Below are 16188 nucleotides of genomic sequence, written 5' to 3'. Positions count from 1 at the left end.
AGTTATTACCCCGACAACATGTAAGCTTGAAATGGTGAGGCATCTTTGAGAGCAGCCCCCACCCTCTATGGGCAGAGAGATTCAGTGTCTGATTGGCTGAGGCTGCACACACACCTCCCATGTCTCAGCACTAGAAGAAGCATAACTTATCTGTGCAGGGCAGAAACCACGTGGTCTGTGTCTCTCAGAAGGGTGGGGGCTGCAATCAGAGAGGGAGTTAGACAGAGTCACAGTGGATGGTTGTATGACGTCTCTTTCTCACTCCCTGCATGTAAGTGACAAGTAAAAGAGGGAACACTGCTCTATATAGATAATGAATGATATTTACAAAATCAAATAGGTTGGCGAGAGAGATTGGATGGGCTATGGGTTTAGTTCCCCAGAGGAAGGACCCCTTTACAATCCAAAATCCATACTACAACCTATCAAGTTATTTATAAAAATCTGTAATCTCTCCATATACAGGATTACATAATAATAAAGAAGTCGCCTGAAGAGATTGTGACCCCCTGTGTGACCAGAGGACGGAGCAGGACCCAGGGCCCCATCAAGGAGCCTCCACCTCACTCACTGATAGATGAGAGGATGATTATAGAACTCACCCACAGGATCACTGAGCTGCTGACTGGAGAGGTGACACTGCTGGGACATTATACAGTAATGGAGGGGTCTGGTGATGAATAGAGAGGTGACACTGCTGGACATTATACAGTAATGGAAGGGTCTGGTGATGATTAGAGAGGTGAAACTGCTGGGACATTATACAGTAATGGAGGGGTCTGTTGATGACTGGAGAGGTGACACTGCTGGGACATTATACAGTGGTGGAGGGGTCTGGTGATGATTAGAGAGGTGACACTGCTGGGACATTATACAGCAATGGAGGGGTCTGGTGATGACTGGAGAGGTGACACTGCTGGGACATTATACAGTAATGGAGGGATCAGGTAATGACTGGAGAGGTGACACTGCTGGGACATTATACAGTAATGGAGGGGTCTGGTGATGATTAGAGAGGTGACCCTGCTGGGACATTATACAGTAATGGAGGGGTCTGGTGATGACTGGAGAGATGACACTGCTGGGACATTATATAGTAATGGAGGGGTCTGGTGATGATTAGAGAGGTGACACTGCTGGGACATTATACAGTAATGGAGGGATCAGGTAATGACTGGAGAGGTGACACTGCTGGGACATTATACAGTAATGGAGGGGTCTGGTGATGATTAGAGAGGTGACCCTGCTGGGACATCATACAGTAATGGAGGGGTCTGGTGATGACTGGAGAGGTGACACTGCTGGGACATTATACAGTAATGGAGGGGTTTGGTGATGACTGGAGAGGTGACACTGCTGGGACATTATATAGTAATGGAGGGGTCTGGTGATGACTGGAGAGGTGACACTGCTGGGACATTATACAGTAATGGAGGGGTCTGGTGATGACTGGAGAGGTGACACTGCTGGGACATTATATAGTAATGGAGGGGTCTGGTGATGACTGGAGAGATGACACTGCTGGGACATTATACAGTAATGGAGGGGTCTGGTGATGACTGGAGAGGTGACATTGCTGGGACATTATACAGTAATGGAGGGGTCTGGTGATTAGAGAGGTGACACTGCTGGGACATTATACAGTAATGGAGGGGTCTGGTGATGACTGGAGAGGTGACACTGCTGGGACATTATACAGTAATGGAGGGGTCTGGGGATGATTGGAGAGGTGACACTGCTGGGACATTATACAGTAATGGAGGGGTCTGGTGATGATTAGAGAGGTGACACTGCTCGGACATTATACAGTAATGGAGGGGTCTGGTGATGACTGGAGAGGTGACACTGTTGGGACATTATACAGTAATGGAGGGGTCTGGTGATTACTGGAGAGGTGACACTGCTGGGACATTATACAGTAATGGAGGATTCTGGTGATTAGAGAGATGACACTGCTGGGACATTATACAGTAATGGAGGGGTCTGATGATTAGAGAGGTGACACTGCTTGGACATTATACAGTAATGGAGTGGTCTGGTGATGACTGGAGAGGTGACACTGTTGGGACATTATACAGTAATGGAGGGGTCTGGTGATGATTAGAGAGGTGACACTGCTGGGACATTATATAGTAATGGAGGGGTCTGGTGATGATTAGAGAGGTGACACTGCTGGGACATTATACAGTAATGGAGGGGTCTGGTGATGATTAGAGAGGTGACACTGCTGGGACATTATACAGTAATGGAGGGGTCTGGTGATGACTGGAGAGGTGACACTGCTGGGACATTATACAGTAATGGAGGGGTCTGGTGATGACTGGGGAGGTGACACTGCTGGGACATTATACAGTAATGGAGGGGTCTGGTGATGATTAGAGAGGTGACACTGCTGGGACATTATACAGTAATGGAGGGGTCTGGTGATGATTAGAGAGGTGACACTGCTGGGACATTATACAGTAATGGAGGGGTCTGGTGATGATTAGAGAGGTGACACTGCTGGGACATTATATAGTAATGGAGGGGTCTGGTGATGACTGGAGAGGTGACACTGCTGGGACATTATACAGTAATGGAGGGGTCTGGTGATGATTAGAGAGGTGACACTGCTGGGACATAATACAGTAATGGAGGGGTCTGGTGATGACTGGAGAGGTGACCCTGCTGGGACATTATACAGTAATGGAGGGGTCTGGTGATGACTGGAGAGGTGACACTGCTGGGACATTATACAGTAATGGAGGGGTCTGGTGATGATTAGAGAGGTGACACTGCTAGGACATTATACAGTAATGGAGGGGTCTGGTGATGATTAGAGAGGTGACACTGCTGGAACATTATACAGTAATGGAGGGGTCTGGTGATGACTGGAGAGGTGACACTGCTGGGACATTATACAGTAATGGAGGAGTGTGGTGATGATTAGAGAGGTGACACTGCTGGGACATTATACAGTAATGGAGGGGTCTGGTGGTGACTGGAGAGGTGACACTGCTAGGACATTATACAGTAATGGAGGGGTCTGGTGATGATTGAAGAGGTGACCCTGTTGGGACATTATACAGTAATGGAGGGGTCTGGTGATGACTGGAGAGGTGACACTGCTGGGACATTATACAGTAATGGAGGGGTCTGGTGATGATTAGAGAGGTGACACTGCTGGGACATTATACAGTAATGGAGGGGTCTGGTGATGATTAGAGAGGTGACACTGCTGGGACATTATACAGTAATGGAGGGGTCTGGTGATGACTGGAGAGGTGACACTGCTGGGACATTATATAGTAATGGAGGGGTCTGGTGATGACTGGAGAGGTGACACTGCTGGGACATTATACAGTAATGTAGGGGTCTGGTGATGATTAGAGAGGTGACACTGCTGGGACATTATACAGTAATGGAGGGGTCTGGTGATGATTAGAGAGGTGACACTGCTGGGACATTATGCAGTAATGGAGGGGTCTGGTGATGACTGGAGAGGTGACACTGCTGGGACATTATACAGTAATGGAGGGGTCTGGTGATGACTGGAGAGGTGACACTGCTGGGACATTATACAGTAATGGAGGGGTCTGGTGATGACTGGAGAGGTGACACTGCTGGGACATTATACAGTAATGGAGGGGTCTGGTGATGACTGGAGAGGTGACACTGCTGGGACATTATACAGTAATGGAGGGGTCTGGTGATGATTAGAGAGGTGACACTGCTGGGACATTATGCAGTAATGGAGGAGTCTGGTGATGATTAGAGAGGTGACACTGCTGGTACATTATACAGTAATGGAGGGGTGTGGTGATGATTAGAGAGGTGACACTGCTGGGACATTATACAGTAATGGAGGGCTCTGGTGATGATTAGAGAGGTGACACTGCTGGGACATTATACAGTAATGGAGGGGTCTGGTGATGACTGGAGAGGTGACACTGCTGGGACATTATACAGTAATGGAGGGGTCTGGTGATGACTGGAGAGGTGACACTGCTGGGACATTATACAGTAATGGAGGGGTCTGGTGATGATTAGAGAGGTGACACTGCTGGGACATTATACAGTAATGGAGGGGTCTGGTGATGTCTGGAGAGGTGACACTGCTGGGACATTATACAGTAATGGACAGGTCTGGTGATGATTAGAGAGGTGACCCTGCTGGGATATTATACAGTAATGGAGGGGTCTGGTGATGATTAGAGAGGTGACACTGCTGGGACATTATATAGTAATGGAGGGGTCTGGTGATGACTGGAGAGGTGACACTGCTGGGACATTATACAGTAATGGAGGGGTCTGGTGATGATTAGAGAGGTGACACTGCTGGGACATTATACAGTAATGGAGGGGTCTGGCGATGATTAGAGAGGTAACACTGCTGGGACATTATATAGTAATGGAGGGGTCTGGTGATGATTGAAGAGGTGACCCTGTTGGGACATTATACAGTAATGGAGGGGTCTGGTGATGACTGGAGAGGTGACCCTGCTGGGACATTATACAGTAATGAAGGGGTCTGGTGATGACTGGAGAGGTGACACTGCTGGGACATTATACAGTAATGGAGGGGTCTGGTGATGATTAGAGAGGTGACACTGCTGGGACATTATACAGTAATGAAGGGGTCTGGTGATGACTGGAGAGGTGACACTGCTGGGACATTATATAGTAATGGAGGGGTCTGGTGATGACTGGAGAGGTGACACTGCTGGGACATTATACAGTAATGGAGGGGTCTGGTGATGATTAGAGAGGTGACACTGCTGGGACATTATACAGTAATGGAGGGGTCTGGTGATGACTGGAGAGGTGACACTGCTGGGACATTATACAGTAATGGAGGGGTCTGGTGATGATTAGAGAGGTGACACTGCTGGGACATTATACAGTAATGGAGGGGTCTGGTGATGATTAGAGAGGTGACACTGCTGGGACATTATACAGTAATGGAGGGGTCTGGTGATGACTGGAGAGGTGACACTGCTGGGACATTATATAGTAATGGAGGGGTCTGGTGATGACTGGAGAGGTGACACTGCTGGGACATTATACAGTAATGGAGGGGTCTGGTGATGATTAGAGAGGTGACACTGCTGGGACATTATACAGTAATGGAGGGGTCTGGTGATGATTAGAGAGGTGACACTGCTGGGACATTATGCAGTAATGGAGGGGTCTGGTGATGACTGGAGAGGTGACACTGCTGGGACATTATACAGTAATGGAGGGGTCTGGTGATGACTGGAGAGGTGACACTGCTGGGACATTATACAGTAATGGAGGGGTCTGGTGATGACTGGAGAGGTGACACTGCTGGGACATTATACAGTAATGGAGGGGTCTGGTGATGATTAGAGAGGTGACACTGCTGGGACATTATGCAGTAATGGAGGGGTCTGGTGATGATTAGAGAGGTGACACTGCTGGGACATTATACAGTAATGGAGGGGTGTGGTGATGATTAGAGAGGTGACACTGCTGGGACATTATACAGTAATGGAGGGCTCTGGTGATGATTGGAGAGGTGACACTGCTGGGACATTATACAGTAATGGAGGGGTCTGGTGATGACTGGAGAGGTGACACTGCTGGGACATTATACAGTAATGGAGGGGTCTGGTGATGACTGGAGAGGTGACACTGCTGGGACATTATACAGTAATGGAGGGGTCTGGTGATGATTAGAGAGGTGACACTGCTGGGACATTATACAGTAATGGAGGGGTCTGGTGATGTCTGGAGAGGTGACACTGCTGGGACATTATACAGTAATGGACAGGTCTGGTGATGATTAGAGAGGTGACCCTGCTGGGATATTATACAGTAATGGAGGGGTCTGGGGATGATTAGAGAGGTGACACTGCTGGGACATTATACAGTAATGGAGGGGTCTGGTGATGATTAGAGAGGTGACACTGCTGGGACATTATACAGTAATGGAGGGGTCTGGTGATGACTGGAGAGGTGACACTGCTGGGACATTATACTGTAATGGAGGGGTCTGGTGATGATTAGAGAGGTGACACTGCTGGGACATTATACAGTAATGGAGGGGTCTGGTGATGATTAGAGAGGTGACACTGCTGGGACATTATACAGTAATGGAGGGGTCTGGTGATGACTGGAGAGGTGACCCTGCTGGGACATTATACAGTAATGGAGGGGTCTGGTGATGACTGGAGAGGTGACACTGCTGGGACATTATACAGTAATGGAGGGGTCTGGTGATGATTAGAGAGGTGACACTGCTGGGACATTATACAGTAATGGAGGGGTCTGGTGATGATTAGAGAGGTGACACTGCTGGGACATTATACAGTAATGGAGGGGTCTGGTGATGATTAGAGAGGTGACACTGCTGGGACATTATACAGTAATGGAGGGGTCTGGTGATGATTAGAGAGGTGACACTGCTGGGACATTATACAGTAATGGAGGGGTCTGGTGATGATTAGAGAGGTGACACTGCTGGGACATTATACAGTAATGGAGGGGTCTGGTGATGACTGGAGAGGTGACACTGCTGGGACATTATACAGTAATGGAGGGGTCTGGTGATGATTAGAGAGGTGACACTGCTGGGACATTATACAGTAATGGAGGGGTCTGGTGATGACGGTATCATTGTGTGTCAGGTTCCTATAAGGTGTCAGGATGTGGCGGTCTATTTCTCCATGGAGGAGTGGGAGTATGTAGAAGGACACAAGGATCTGTACCAGGACATAGTCATGATGGAGGATCACCGGCCCCTCGCATCACAAGGTAAGAGGAGACATATATATATATATAGATATCACTCTCACTACCTAGTAACATAGTAACAGAAGAATGCAGCAGCACAAGTATATAGGTGAAACATGAACATGCAGATAAATCATGGAGACTATACAGCTTTGGTGTAATAGAGGAAATAGTGCGGCACTTAGCTCGCAAATTTGTCTCCGCCGACGGTCAAATAGCTTGTTACCTAGTAACATAGAAATCTATCCAGCAGCCCAGTATACAGTATATACCATCATAGAGAGGTCATAGATCATCTGTATACCTGTATCCTATTACACCACAGTATATATCATCATAGGGAGGTCATAGGTCATCTGAATACCTGTATCCTATTACATCACAGTATATATCATTATAGTGAGGTCATAGGTCATCTGAATACCTGTATCCTATTACATCACAGTATATATCATCATAGAGAGGTCATAGGTCATCTGTATACCTGTATCCTATTATATCACTGTATATACATCATAGTGAGGTCATAGGTCATCTGTATACCTGTATCCTATTACATCACAGTATATACCATCATAGAAAGGTCATAGATCATCTGTATACCTGTATCCTATAACATCACAGTATATATCATCATAGGGAGGTCATAGGTCATCTGAATACCTGTATCCTATTACATCACAGTATATATCATCATAGTGAGGTCATAGGTCATCTGAATACCTGTATCCTATTACATCACAGTATATATCATCATAGTGAGGTCATAGGTCATCTGTATACCTGTATCCTATTACATCACAGTATATATCATCATAGGTTCTGTGTTGTCATATCTTCTCATAATGATAGGACCTTATTATACCGCAATCCTCGTGTATACACCATTGTAGTGATGTGGATTACAGGCATCTGTGTTACTTCATGTGACACAGTCTCTTGATATTGGCCAATTGTTCTGTTCCCTGATGAACCTGGCTGCATTGTACAGCAGAAACATGTCGGACGTTTCATAGTTTTATCCATGTACCTGTGATCCGGAGGTATAAATTGGGTGTCTATGTGATTATAAATTGGTGAACGCCGATTGGTGTGTTTTTTTATTTTATAGGTTGATTTGGTTAAGATATTTGGGGAATTCTTGACCTTTTTGGATTACCGGACCCACAGACTAAAAACGGTATTTACCTGCTATGTCTATTAGCAGTGGGGGAGGATTAGAGATATGGAGCGCTATTCCCCGATTCAGCTCCTCCTCCAACATATTTATATTTACCTCCAGCATCTAGAATGCGGAGCAATGGGAGGAGGCGGAGCGATGGGAGGTGGCGGAGCGATGGGAGGTGGCGGAGCGAGGTTGTAGAGTAATTCTAGGTTCATATAGTCGTGCTCAGGAGCAGCGTGCAGCAGCGGTGTCAATGATCTGCGCCCCGGATGAATTCCATCCTGGTGGCACTTCGCTCCTCTACCAGGCCGTGTCATGACAATGAGGGGGGGGGGGAGATGAGCAATGAGTAGTAGCTGTCAGGACCTGTGTGGAGACAGTGTGCAGTAACATTCTGCCTATAGGTGGAGCCGTCCTGACTGTAAATAGAACCTTCTCTCCTCTCCGGTCCCTTCTTCTGCCCTAAGGACCTCCGTGGTGTTGGACATTTTTGGGTGTTTTTCCCCTAAGTGAGATAGAAGATAATCTCTGACAATACCTTTATGTGACCGACAGCTACAAGATGGCGGATTTACTCTAATTTTATGTGTCATGTGATCTTATACAATCTCCAGGATTATAAATGTCTCTACTTTATTCTACAGGAGAAGATGGAGCGATCATGGAGCGCTCCTCAGGAGAAGATGGAGAGATCATGGAGCGCTCCTCAGGAGAAGATGGAGAGATCATGGAGCGCTCCTCAGGAGAAGATGGAGAGATCATGGAGCGCTCCTCAGGAGAAGATGGAGAGATCATGGAGCGCTCCTCAGGACAAGATGGAGAGATCATGGAGCGCTCCTCAGGACAAGATGGAGAGATCATGGAGCGCTCCTCAGGAGAAGATGGAGAGATCGTGGAGCGCTCCTCAGGAGAAGATGGAGAGATCATGGAGCGCTCCTCAGGAGAAGATGGAGGGATCATGGAGCGCTCCTCAGGACAAGATGGAGAGATCATGGAGCGCCCCTCAGGACAAGATGGAGAGATCATGGAGCGCTCCTCAGGACAAGATGGAGAGATCATGGAGCGCTCCTCAGGAGAAGATGAAGAGATCATGGAGCGCTCCTCAAGAGAAGATGGAGAGATCATGGAGCGCTCCTCAGGAGAAGATGGAGAGATCATGGAGCGCTCCTCAGGAGAAGATGGAGAGATCATGGAGCGCTCCTCAGGAGAAGATGGAGGGATCATGGAGCGCTCCTCAGGAGAAGATGGAGGGATCATGGAGCGCTCCTCAGGAGAAGATGGAGAGATCATGGAGCGCTCCTCAGGAGAAGACCTCCTTACTCCTAATGTCCATCCAGATCCATCCTATAATAATCCACCTGATCATGGGGAACCTTCTCCTGACCAACCCCACATTCTTACCACAAGGACAGAGGAGAGAGGGGGGGAATGGATTCAATGTGATGAATGTGGGAAAGAGTTTAAAAGAAGATCAAATCTAATTACACACAGAAGAATTCACACAGGAGAGAAGCCATATTCATGTTCAGAATGTGGGAAATGTTTTAAAGATAAATTATCTCTTGTTAGACATGAAAGAAGGCACACAGGAGAAAATACATATTCATGTTCAGAATGTGGTAAAAGCTTTAGAGATAAATCATATCTCGTTGAACATGAGAGAAGTCACACAGGAGAAAAGCCCTATTCATGTTCAGAATGTGGAAAATGTTTTACTTTTAAATCATATCTTGTTATACATGAGAGAATTCACACAGGAGAGAAGCCATATCCATGTTCAGAATGTGAGAAATGTTTTGTACATAAATCAGATCTAGTTATACATGAGAGAATTCACACAGGAGAGAAGCCATATTCATGTTCAGAATGTGGAAAATGTTTCATACGGAAATCAAGGCTTGTTACACATGAGAAAAGTCACACAGGAGAAAAGCCGTATTCATGTTCAGAATGTGGTAAATGTTTTATAGAAAAATTATCTTTGGTTTTACATGAGAGAAGTCACACAGAAGAGAAGCCATATTCATGCTCAGAATGTGGGAAATGTTTTGCACATAAATCAAATGTTGCCAGACATAAGCAAAGTCACACAGGAGAAAAGCCGTATTCATGTTCAGAATGTGGTAAATGTTTTATGGATAAATCATCTTTGGTTATACATGAGAGAAGTCACACAGGAGAGAAGCCATATTCATGTTCAGAATGTGGAAAAAGATTTTCAAATAAACCACAGCTTGTAAAACATAAAAAAATTCACACAGGGGAGAAGCCATATTCATGCTTAGAATGTGGGAAATGTTTTACATTTAAATCAGGTCTTGAGAGACATGAGAGAATTCACACAGGAGAGAAGCCCTATTCATGTTCAGAATGTGGGAAGTGTTTTGGAAGTAAAGCACATCTTGTTAAACATGAGAAAATTCACAGAGGAGAGAAGCCCTATTCATGTTCAGAATGTGGAAAATGTTTTACAAGTAAATCATATCTTGTTATACATGAAAGGATTCACACAGGAGAGAAGCCATATTCATGTCCAGATTGTAAAAAAAGCTTTGTAGATAAACAGCAGCTTGTAACACATGAGAGAATTCACACAGGAGAGAAGCCATATTCATGCTCAGAATGTGAGAAATGTTTTACATGTAGAACAGGTCTTATTGAACATAGGAGAACTCACACAGGAGAGAAGCCGTATTCATGTTCAGAATGTGGGAAGTTTTTTAGATCTAGATCAACTCTTCTTAAACATGAGAAAATCCACACAGGAGAGAAACCATATTCTTGTTCAGAATGTGGAAAATGTTTTACAAGTAAATCAGATCTTTTTATACATGAGATAATTCACACAGGAGAAAAGCCATATCCATGTTCAGAATGTGGAAAAAAATTCACAAATAAATCAAATCTTCGTAGACATGGGAGAAGTCACACAGGAGAGAAGCCATATTCATGTTCAGAATGTGAGAAACGCTTTATACAAAAATCTGATCTTATTAAACATGAGGAAATTCACACAAGAGAGAAGTCATATTCATGCTCAGAATGTGGGAAATTTTTTAAATATAAATCAGCATTTGTTAAACATGAGAGAAGTCACACAGGAGAGAAGCCATATTCATGTTCAGAATGTGGAAAATGTTTTACATATAGATCACGTCTTATTACACATAAGAGAATTCACACAGGAGAGAAGTCTCGCCAGTCAAACCCCCCAGTGAGTTGATGAAGGTGAGAGGATTCTAAGGTACAATGAATGTGAAGAAAACCCAAATAATATCACCGTCCAATGAGCAGAATATAAACATCTCCAAACTTCAGCCCTGACCGTCCCTGATAGAAATGTCATGTGACCCAAGTCCTATAGAACAGTGTTCATGGCTTTGTTCCTATCAGGGAGGTTACTGGATATCTATACACACGCCTCTTATTGGTGAATGTGGGAAATCTCTGAGCTCACACACATTGTTCTTCTTCCATAATTCTCTCTTCCTCCTCATATTGTTGCTTCTTCCTAATGTCATGTGATCACACTGGACCCCCCCCCCCCCCCCGCCATTTATTTCTCCAAGGTTATTTGTTACTTCTTATCTTATATTTTCCTTTTTTTCTGTAAAAGTAAATGGCACAGCATGCTATGTGGGCGGAGTCATATGTAAATGAGAAACATTTCTTTGTACCTTTGACCAAAATGTCTCCCATTTTCATGTACAATGTAACTGACCTGTTGTGAATAAAGTTTATAAAATATATATATGTCCGATGTAGTAGAGGAAATTCGGGACTTCAATGGTGTTTCTCAAGGTTAAAGGGCGAGGCAAATACAATAAAAGTAAAAAAAAAAAGTACGAGAATCAACCTAAATTAGGGCGAGAGTCTGTAGATAAAAAGGATTTATATTTACATACCTATTTGGACAACTGATTGTTAAAAGCTGCCCCTACTGAAGTGGCTGTGCAGGGAAAAGTGCCGTAGTGCAAACCTGTATGGGTAAATAATCACAGCACGCGAGATTAAGTACGTTTACCATATAATCACAGTACGCGAGATTAAGTACGTTTACCATATAATCACAGTACGCGAGATTAAGTACGTTTACCATATAATCACAGTACGCGAGATTAAGTACGTTTACCATATAATCACAGTACGCGAGATTAAGTACGTTTACCATATAATCACAGTATGCGAGATTAAGTACGTTTACCATATAATCACAGTACGCGAGATTAAGTACGTTTACCATATAATCACAGTACGCGAGATTAAGTACGTTTACCATATAATCACAGTACGCGAGATTAAGTACGTTTACCATATAATCACAGTACGCGAGATTAAGTACGTTTACCATATAATCACAGTACGCGAGATTAAGTACGTTTACCATATAATCACAGTATGCGAGATTAAGTACGTTTACCATATAATCACAGTACGCGAGATTAAGTACGTTTACCATATAATCACAGTACGCGAGATTAAGTACGTTTACCATATAATCACAGTATGCGATATTAAGTACATTTACCATATAATCACAGTACGCGAGATTAAGTACGTTTACCATATAATCACAGTACGCGATATTAAGTACATTTACCATATAATCACAGTACGCGAGATTAAGTACGTTTACCATATAATCACAGTACGCGAGATTAAGTACGTTTACCATATAATCACAGTATGCGATATTAAGTACATTTACCATATAATCACAGTACGCGAGATTAAGTACGTTTACCATATAATCACAGTACGCGATATTAAGTACATTTACCATATAATCACAGTACGTGAGATTAAGTACGTTTACCATATAATCACAGTACGCTAGATTAAGTACGTTTACCATATAATCACAGTACGCGAGATTAAGTACGTTTACCATATAATCACAGTATGCGAGATTAAGTACATTTACCATATAATCACAGTACGTGAGATTAAGTATGTTCACCATATAATCACAGTACGCGAGATTAAGTACGTTTAACATATAATCACAGTACGCGAGATTAAGTACGTTTACCATATAATCACAGTATGCGAGATTAAGTACGTTTACCATATAATCACAGTACGCGAGATTAAGTACGTTTACCATATAATCACAGTACGCGAGATTAAGTACGTTTACCATATAATCACAGTATGCGAGATTAAGTACGTTTACCATATAATCACAGTATGCGAGATTAAGTACGTTTACCATATAATCACAGTATGTGAGATTAAGTATGTTCACCATATAATCACAGTACGCGAGATTAAGTACGTTTACCATATAATCACAGTACACGAGATTAAGTACGTTTACCATATAATCACAGTACGCGAGATTAAGTACATTTACCATATAATCACAGTACGCGAGATTAAGTACGTTTACCATATAATCACAGTATGCGAGATAAAGTACGTTTACCATATAATCACAGTACGCAAGATTAAGTACGTTTACCATATAATCACAGTACGCAAGATTAAATAAGTTTACCATATAATGGTAACAGTGCAAAAAACATGAGAAAAGTAAATGCTAGTTTTTGTACACTTGTTTCGTACCTATTTGTTGTCAAAAGATGAGGGATAGGACAACAAGAAGGTGCGGGTTCATCAGATTGCCAGTATTAAAGGGGTACTCCGACCCTGAGACATCTTATCCCCTATCCATAGGGGATGAGATGTTTCACCGCGGGGGTCCCGCCACTGGGGACCCCCGCAATTTTGTATTCGCCACGCACCATTTTGAGCTGCACGCCGCGGTGCCAGCTCACAAACAGCCGGGTGGTGACCACGGGGCCGGAGTGTTGCGACGTCACAACTCCGCCCCATGTGACGTCACCCCCCCCTGCCCCCGCTATGCAAGTCTATGGGAGGGGCCGTCACGGTGATGTTCTTTTCAGAAATAGACAAAACTTGTAATGGATTCCAGAGTGTAATTATACACCTGCAAAACCCGACCTGGAATTGATGGTCACACAATAACTAGATATATGCTTGCGGGGTTAACCGCGTTAAGTGTATACACATATACAGGAACAACAGTCCTAAATGAATAGAGATAATGCAATATAGCGGCAAACTTGGTAGTAACAGATGCGGATAACATACAGTAACCCCCCCGACATGCGATGGCCCCGACATATGATCAAATCGACATACAATGCTTTTATATGTCGGGGCCATTGCATTAACTGCTATCTGACAACGCAAAATGCTTAAGCTGCTGTCGGATAGAAGTTTAAGCATCCCGGGCAGGTTCACTTACCTATTCCCGCTGCTCCGGGTCCACTTTGCGATCCTCCGGCATCTTCTGCATCTTCTCCGGGGTCCGGGCCTCGCTTTCTGGCGTCGTTATTACGTCACTACGCACGCCGTCCCGGACACCGGAGAAGATGCGGAAGAAGCTGGAGGATCCCGAAGAAGATGCTGGAGCAGCGGGACAGCATCGGGAGCCCCTGGGACAGCATCGGGAGCGGTGAGGACGCGGTCCGGAGCGGCGGGGACAGGTGAGTATTAAATGCACTTTTTACATTGCACGGATCCCTCAACATACAATGGATTCGACAAATGATGGGTCGTTTGGAAGGAATTACCATCGTATGTTGAGGGACCACTGTATATAAAAAATAACATGTGTAGAAGTGTAAATTAAAATAAATAGAAATAAAAATAATAATAAAAAATTAAAAATAAATATAAAAAATAAAAATGAAAACAACATGATACTATTATAAATAATTAACTGTACAACCCGAACCCGTTCAAATGAAAACCTTGACATGATGTGTGTAAAGGGGACGTGAAGAGCTCCAGAGGCCGTCCTCAATTTACAAAGGACGGACCCTGGAGATCGATACGTCCCCTACAGAAAACCAAATAGTTTGAAAGTAGAATTGAGCCCTTTGGGTTCAAAAGTATCGAATTCGTATATTTTCTTACTCTCAGCTCTTTACATCTTTATAATCAAGCTGCCTCCCCTCCCCTCCAATCTTTTTTAACTCTTTCTATTCCACAGAAGGAAAATTGTCTTAAATATTTGTTATGTACATTAGTAAAACGTGCCGATAAAGGGTGTTTCAAATTTCCATTTTTAATATTAGTAATATGTTCTCCAATACGGATTTTAAGGGTTCTTTTGGTTCTGCCTATATACTGTTTTCTACAGCTGCACTCGATCACATAGATAACACCCATAGAGTTACAAGATAGGTGTTCCTCAATGGACCATTTGAACTTGTTACTACAAGATGATACTTCAGAGGGTTTTTTTTTTTGGACCTTTTATTTTTAGACAATTTGGACACAGTCCCCATGGGAAAAAACCTTTTGCACTAAGCCACGTACTTGATGTTTTTATTGCTTTGTCAGGAGGTCTGACAGTGGGCGCCACAGCCAGTCCCAGATTAGGGGCTTTGGTGTATACTATTGGGGGGTGATGGGGTAAGAGCCAACCTACATCTTTGTCTGATTTAATCTTATGCCAATGTTTGACTATGATATTTTCAATTTTTTTATAGTCTGAGTTATACGGTAAAATCAACTTTAAATTATGTTCTGTGGAATCTGAATCAGTATTTTTAGGTGTGAAAAAAAGAGGATCTGTCAAGTTTTTTGACCTGGTCCAAAGAACTTTGTAGTATATTATCAGGATAGTTCATTTCTTTAAATAGAGAAGTGAGATTTTTTGCTTCCTCTAAAAAATCTGCCTCTGACGTACAATTACGTTTTAAACGTCGATACTGGCCCTTGGGCACATTCATCAACCATCTCGGTAAATGGCAACTATCATAACCAATATAGCTATTTCTAGCTGTAGGTTTCTTATATGTATTACAAGACAATTTATTTTGTTTTACCTTAATTTCCAGGTCCAAAAAGGTGACAGATTCTATACTAATGTGAGATGTGAATTGTAAGTGATAAGTGTTAGTGTTAAGAGAATATATAAATAATTCTAAATCAGTGAATGTGCCATCCCAAATTAAAATAATGTCATCAATATAACGATGCCAGAGCACCAGATTTGCGCCAAGGTGGGGATTGATGAACTTATCCTCCCAGTAGGCCATAAATACATTTGCATAACTTGGCACAAATCTGGTGCCCATAGCTGTGCCAATTAACTGCAAATAAAAATCCCCATCAAAATAAAAATAATTGTGAGTATAAAATGGATTTCTGATGTGATGAATTCTATTTGTGCAGGTTTAATGTGTCCTTGAGTGAGAAAATATTTAGTAGCTAATAAACCTAAATCGTGACGAATAATAGTGTACTGT

General features: G+C 43.4%; 2 protein-coding genes across 2 annotated transcripts in view; both read left to right on the top strand.

Annotated features, from left to right (window-relative positions):
• The window catches only part of LOC130298000 (oocyte zinc finger protein XlCOF7.1-like), a 210444-nt gene that overhangs the window by 91948 nt on the left and 102308 nt on the right, over positions 1-16188 (top strand). The window contains exons 5-6 of the mRNA XM_056550878.1: positions 466-633; positions 6630-6756. Of these exons, the coding sequence (XP_056406853.1) occupies positions 466-633; positions 6630-6756 (295 nt within the window). The remainder of the gene's footprint in view (positions 1-465; positions 634-6629; positions 6757-16188) is intronic.
• Positions 9018-11530, top strand: LOC130298001 (zinc finger protein 260-like). The gene has a single exon (XM_056550880.1). The coding sequence runs from the start codon at positions 9024-9026 to the stop codon at positions 11121-11123; it is 2100 nt and encodes a 699-aa protein (XP_056406855.1). The 5' UTR covers positions 9018-9023; the 3' UTR covers positions 11124-11530.

The sequence above is a fragment of the Hyla sarda genome (genome assembly GCF_029499605.1).
Source record: "Hyla sarda isolate aHylSar1 chromosome 1 unlocalized genomic scaffold, aHylSar1.hap1 SUPER_1_unloc_15, whole genome shotgun sequence".
Lineage (NCBI taxonomy): Eukaryota > Metazoa > Chordata > Amphibia > Anura > Hylidae > Hyla > Hyla sarda.
The sequence above is the reverse complement of the archived record's forward strand: the minus strand, read 5'-3'. Positions and strand labels throughout refer to the sequence as shown.

What these genes read in the sequence shown, in the direction of transcription:
- LOC130298001 (XM_056550880.1), top strand. Translation starts at nt 9,024, where the DNA reads ATGGAGCGCTCCTCAGGAGAAGATGGAGAGATCATGGAGCGCTCCTCA.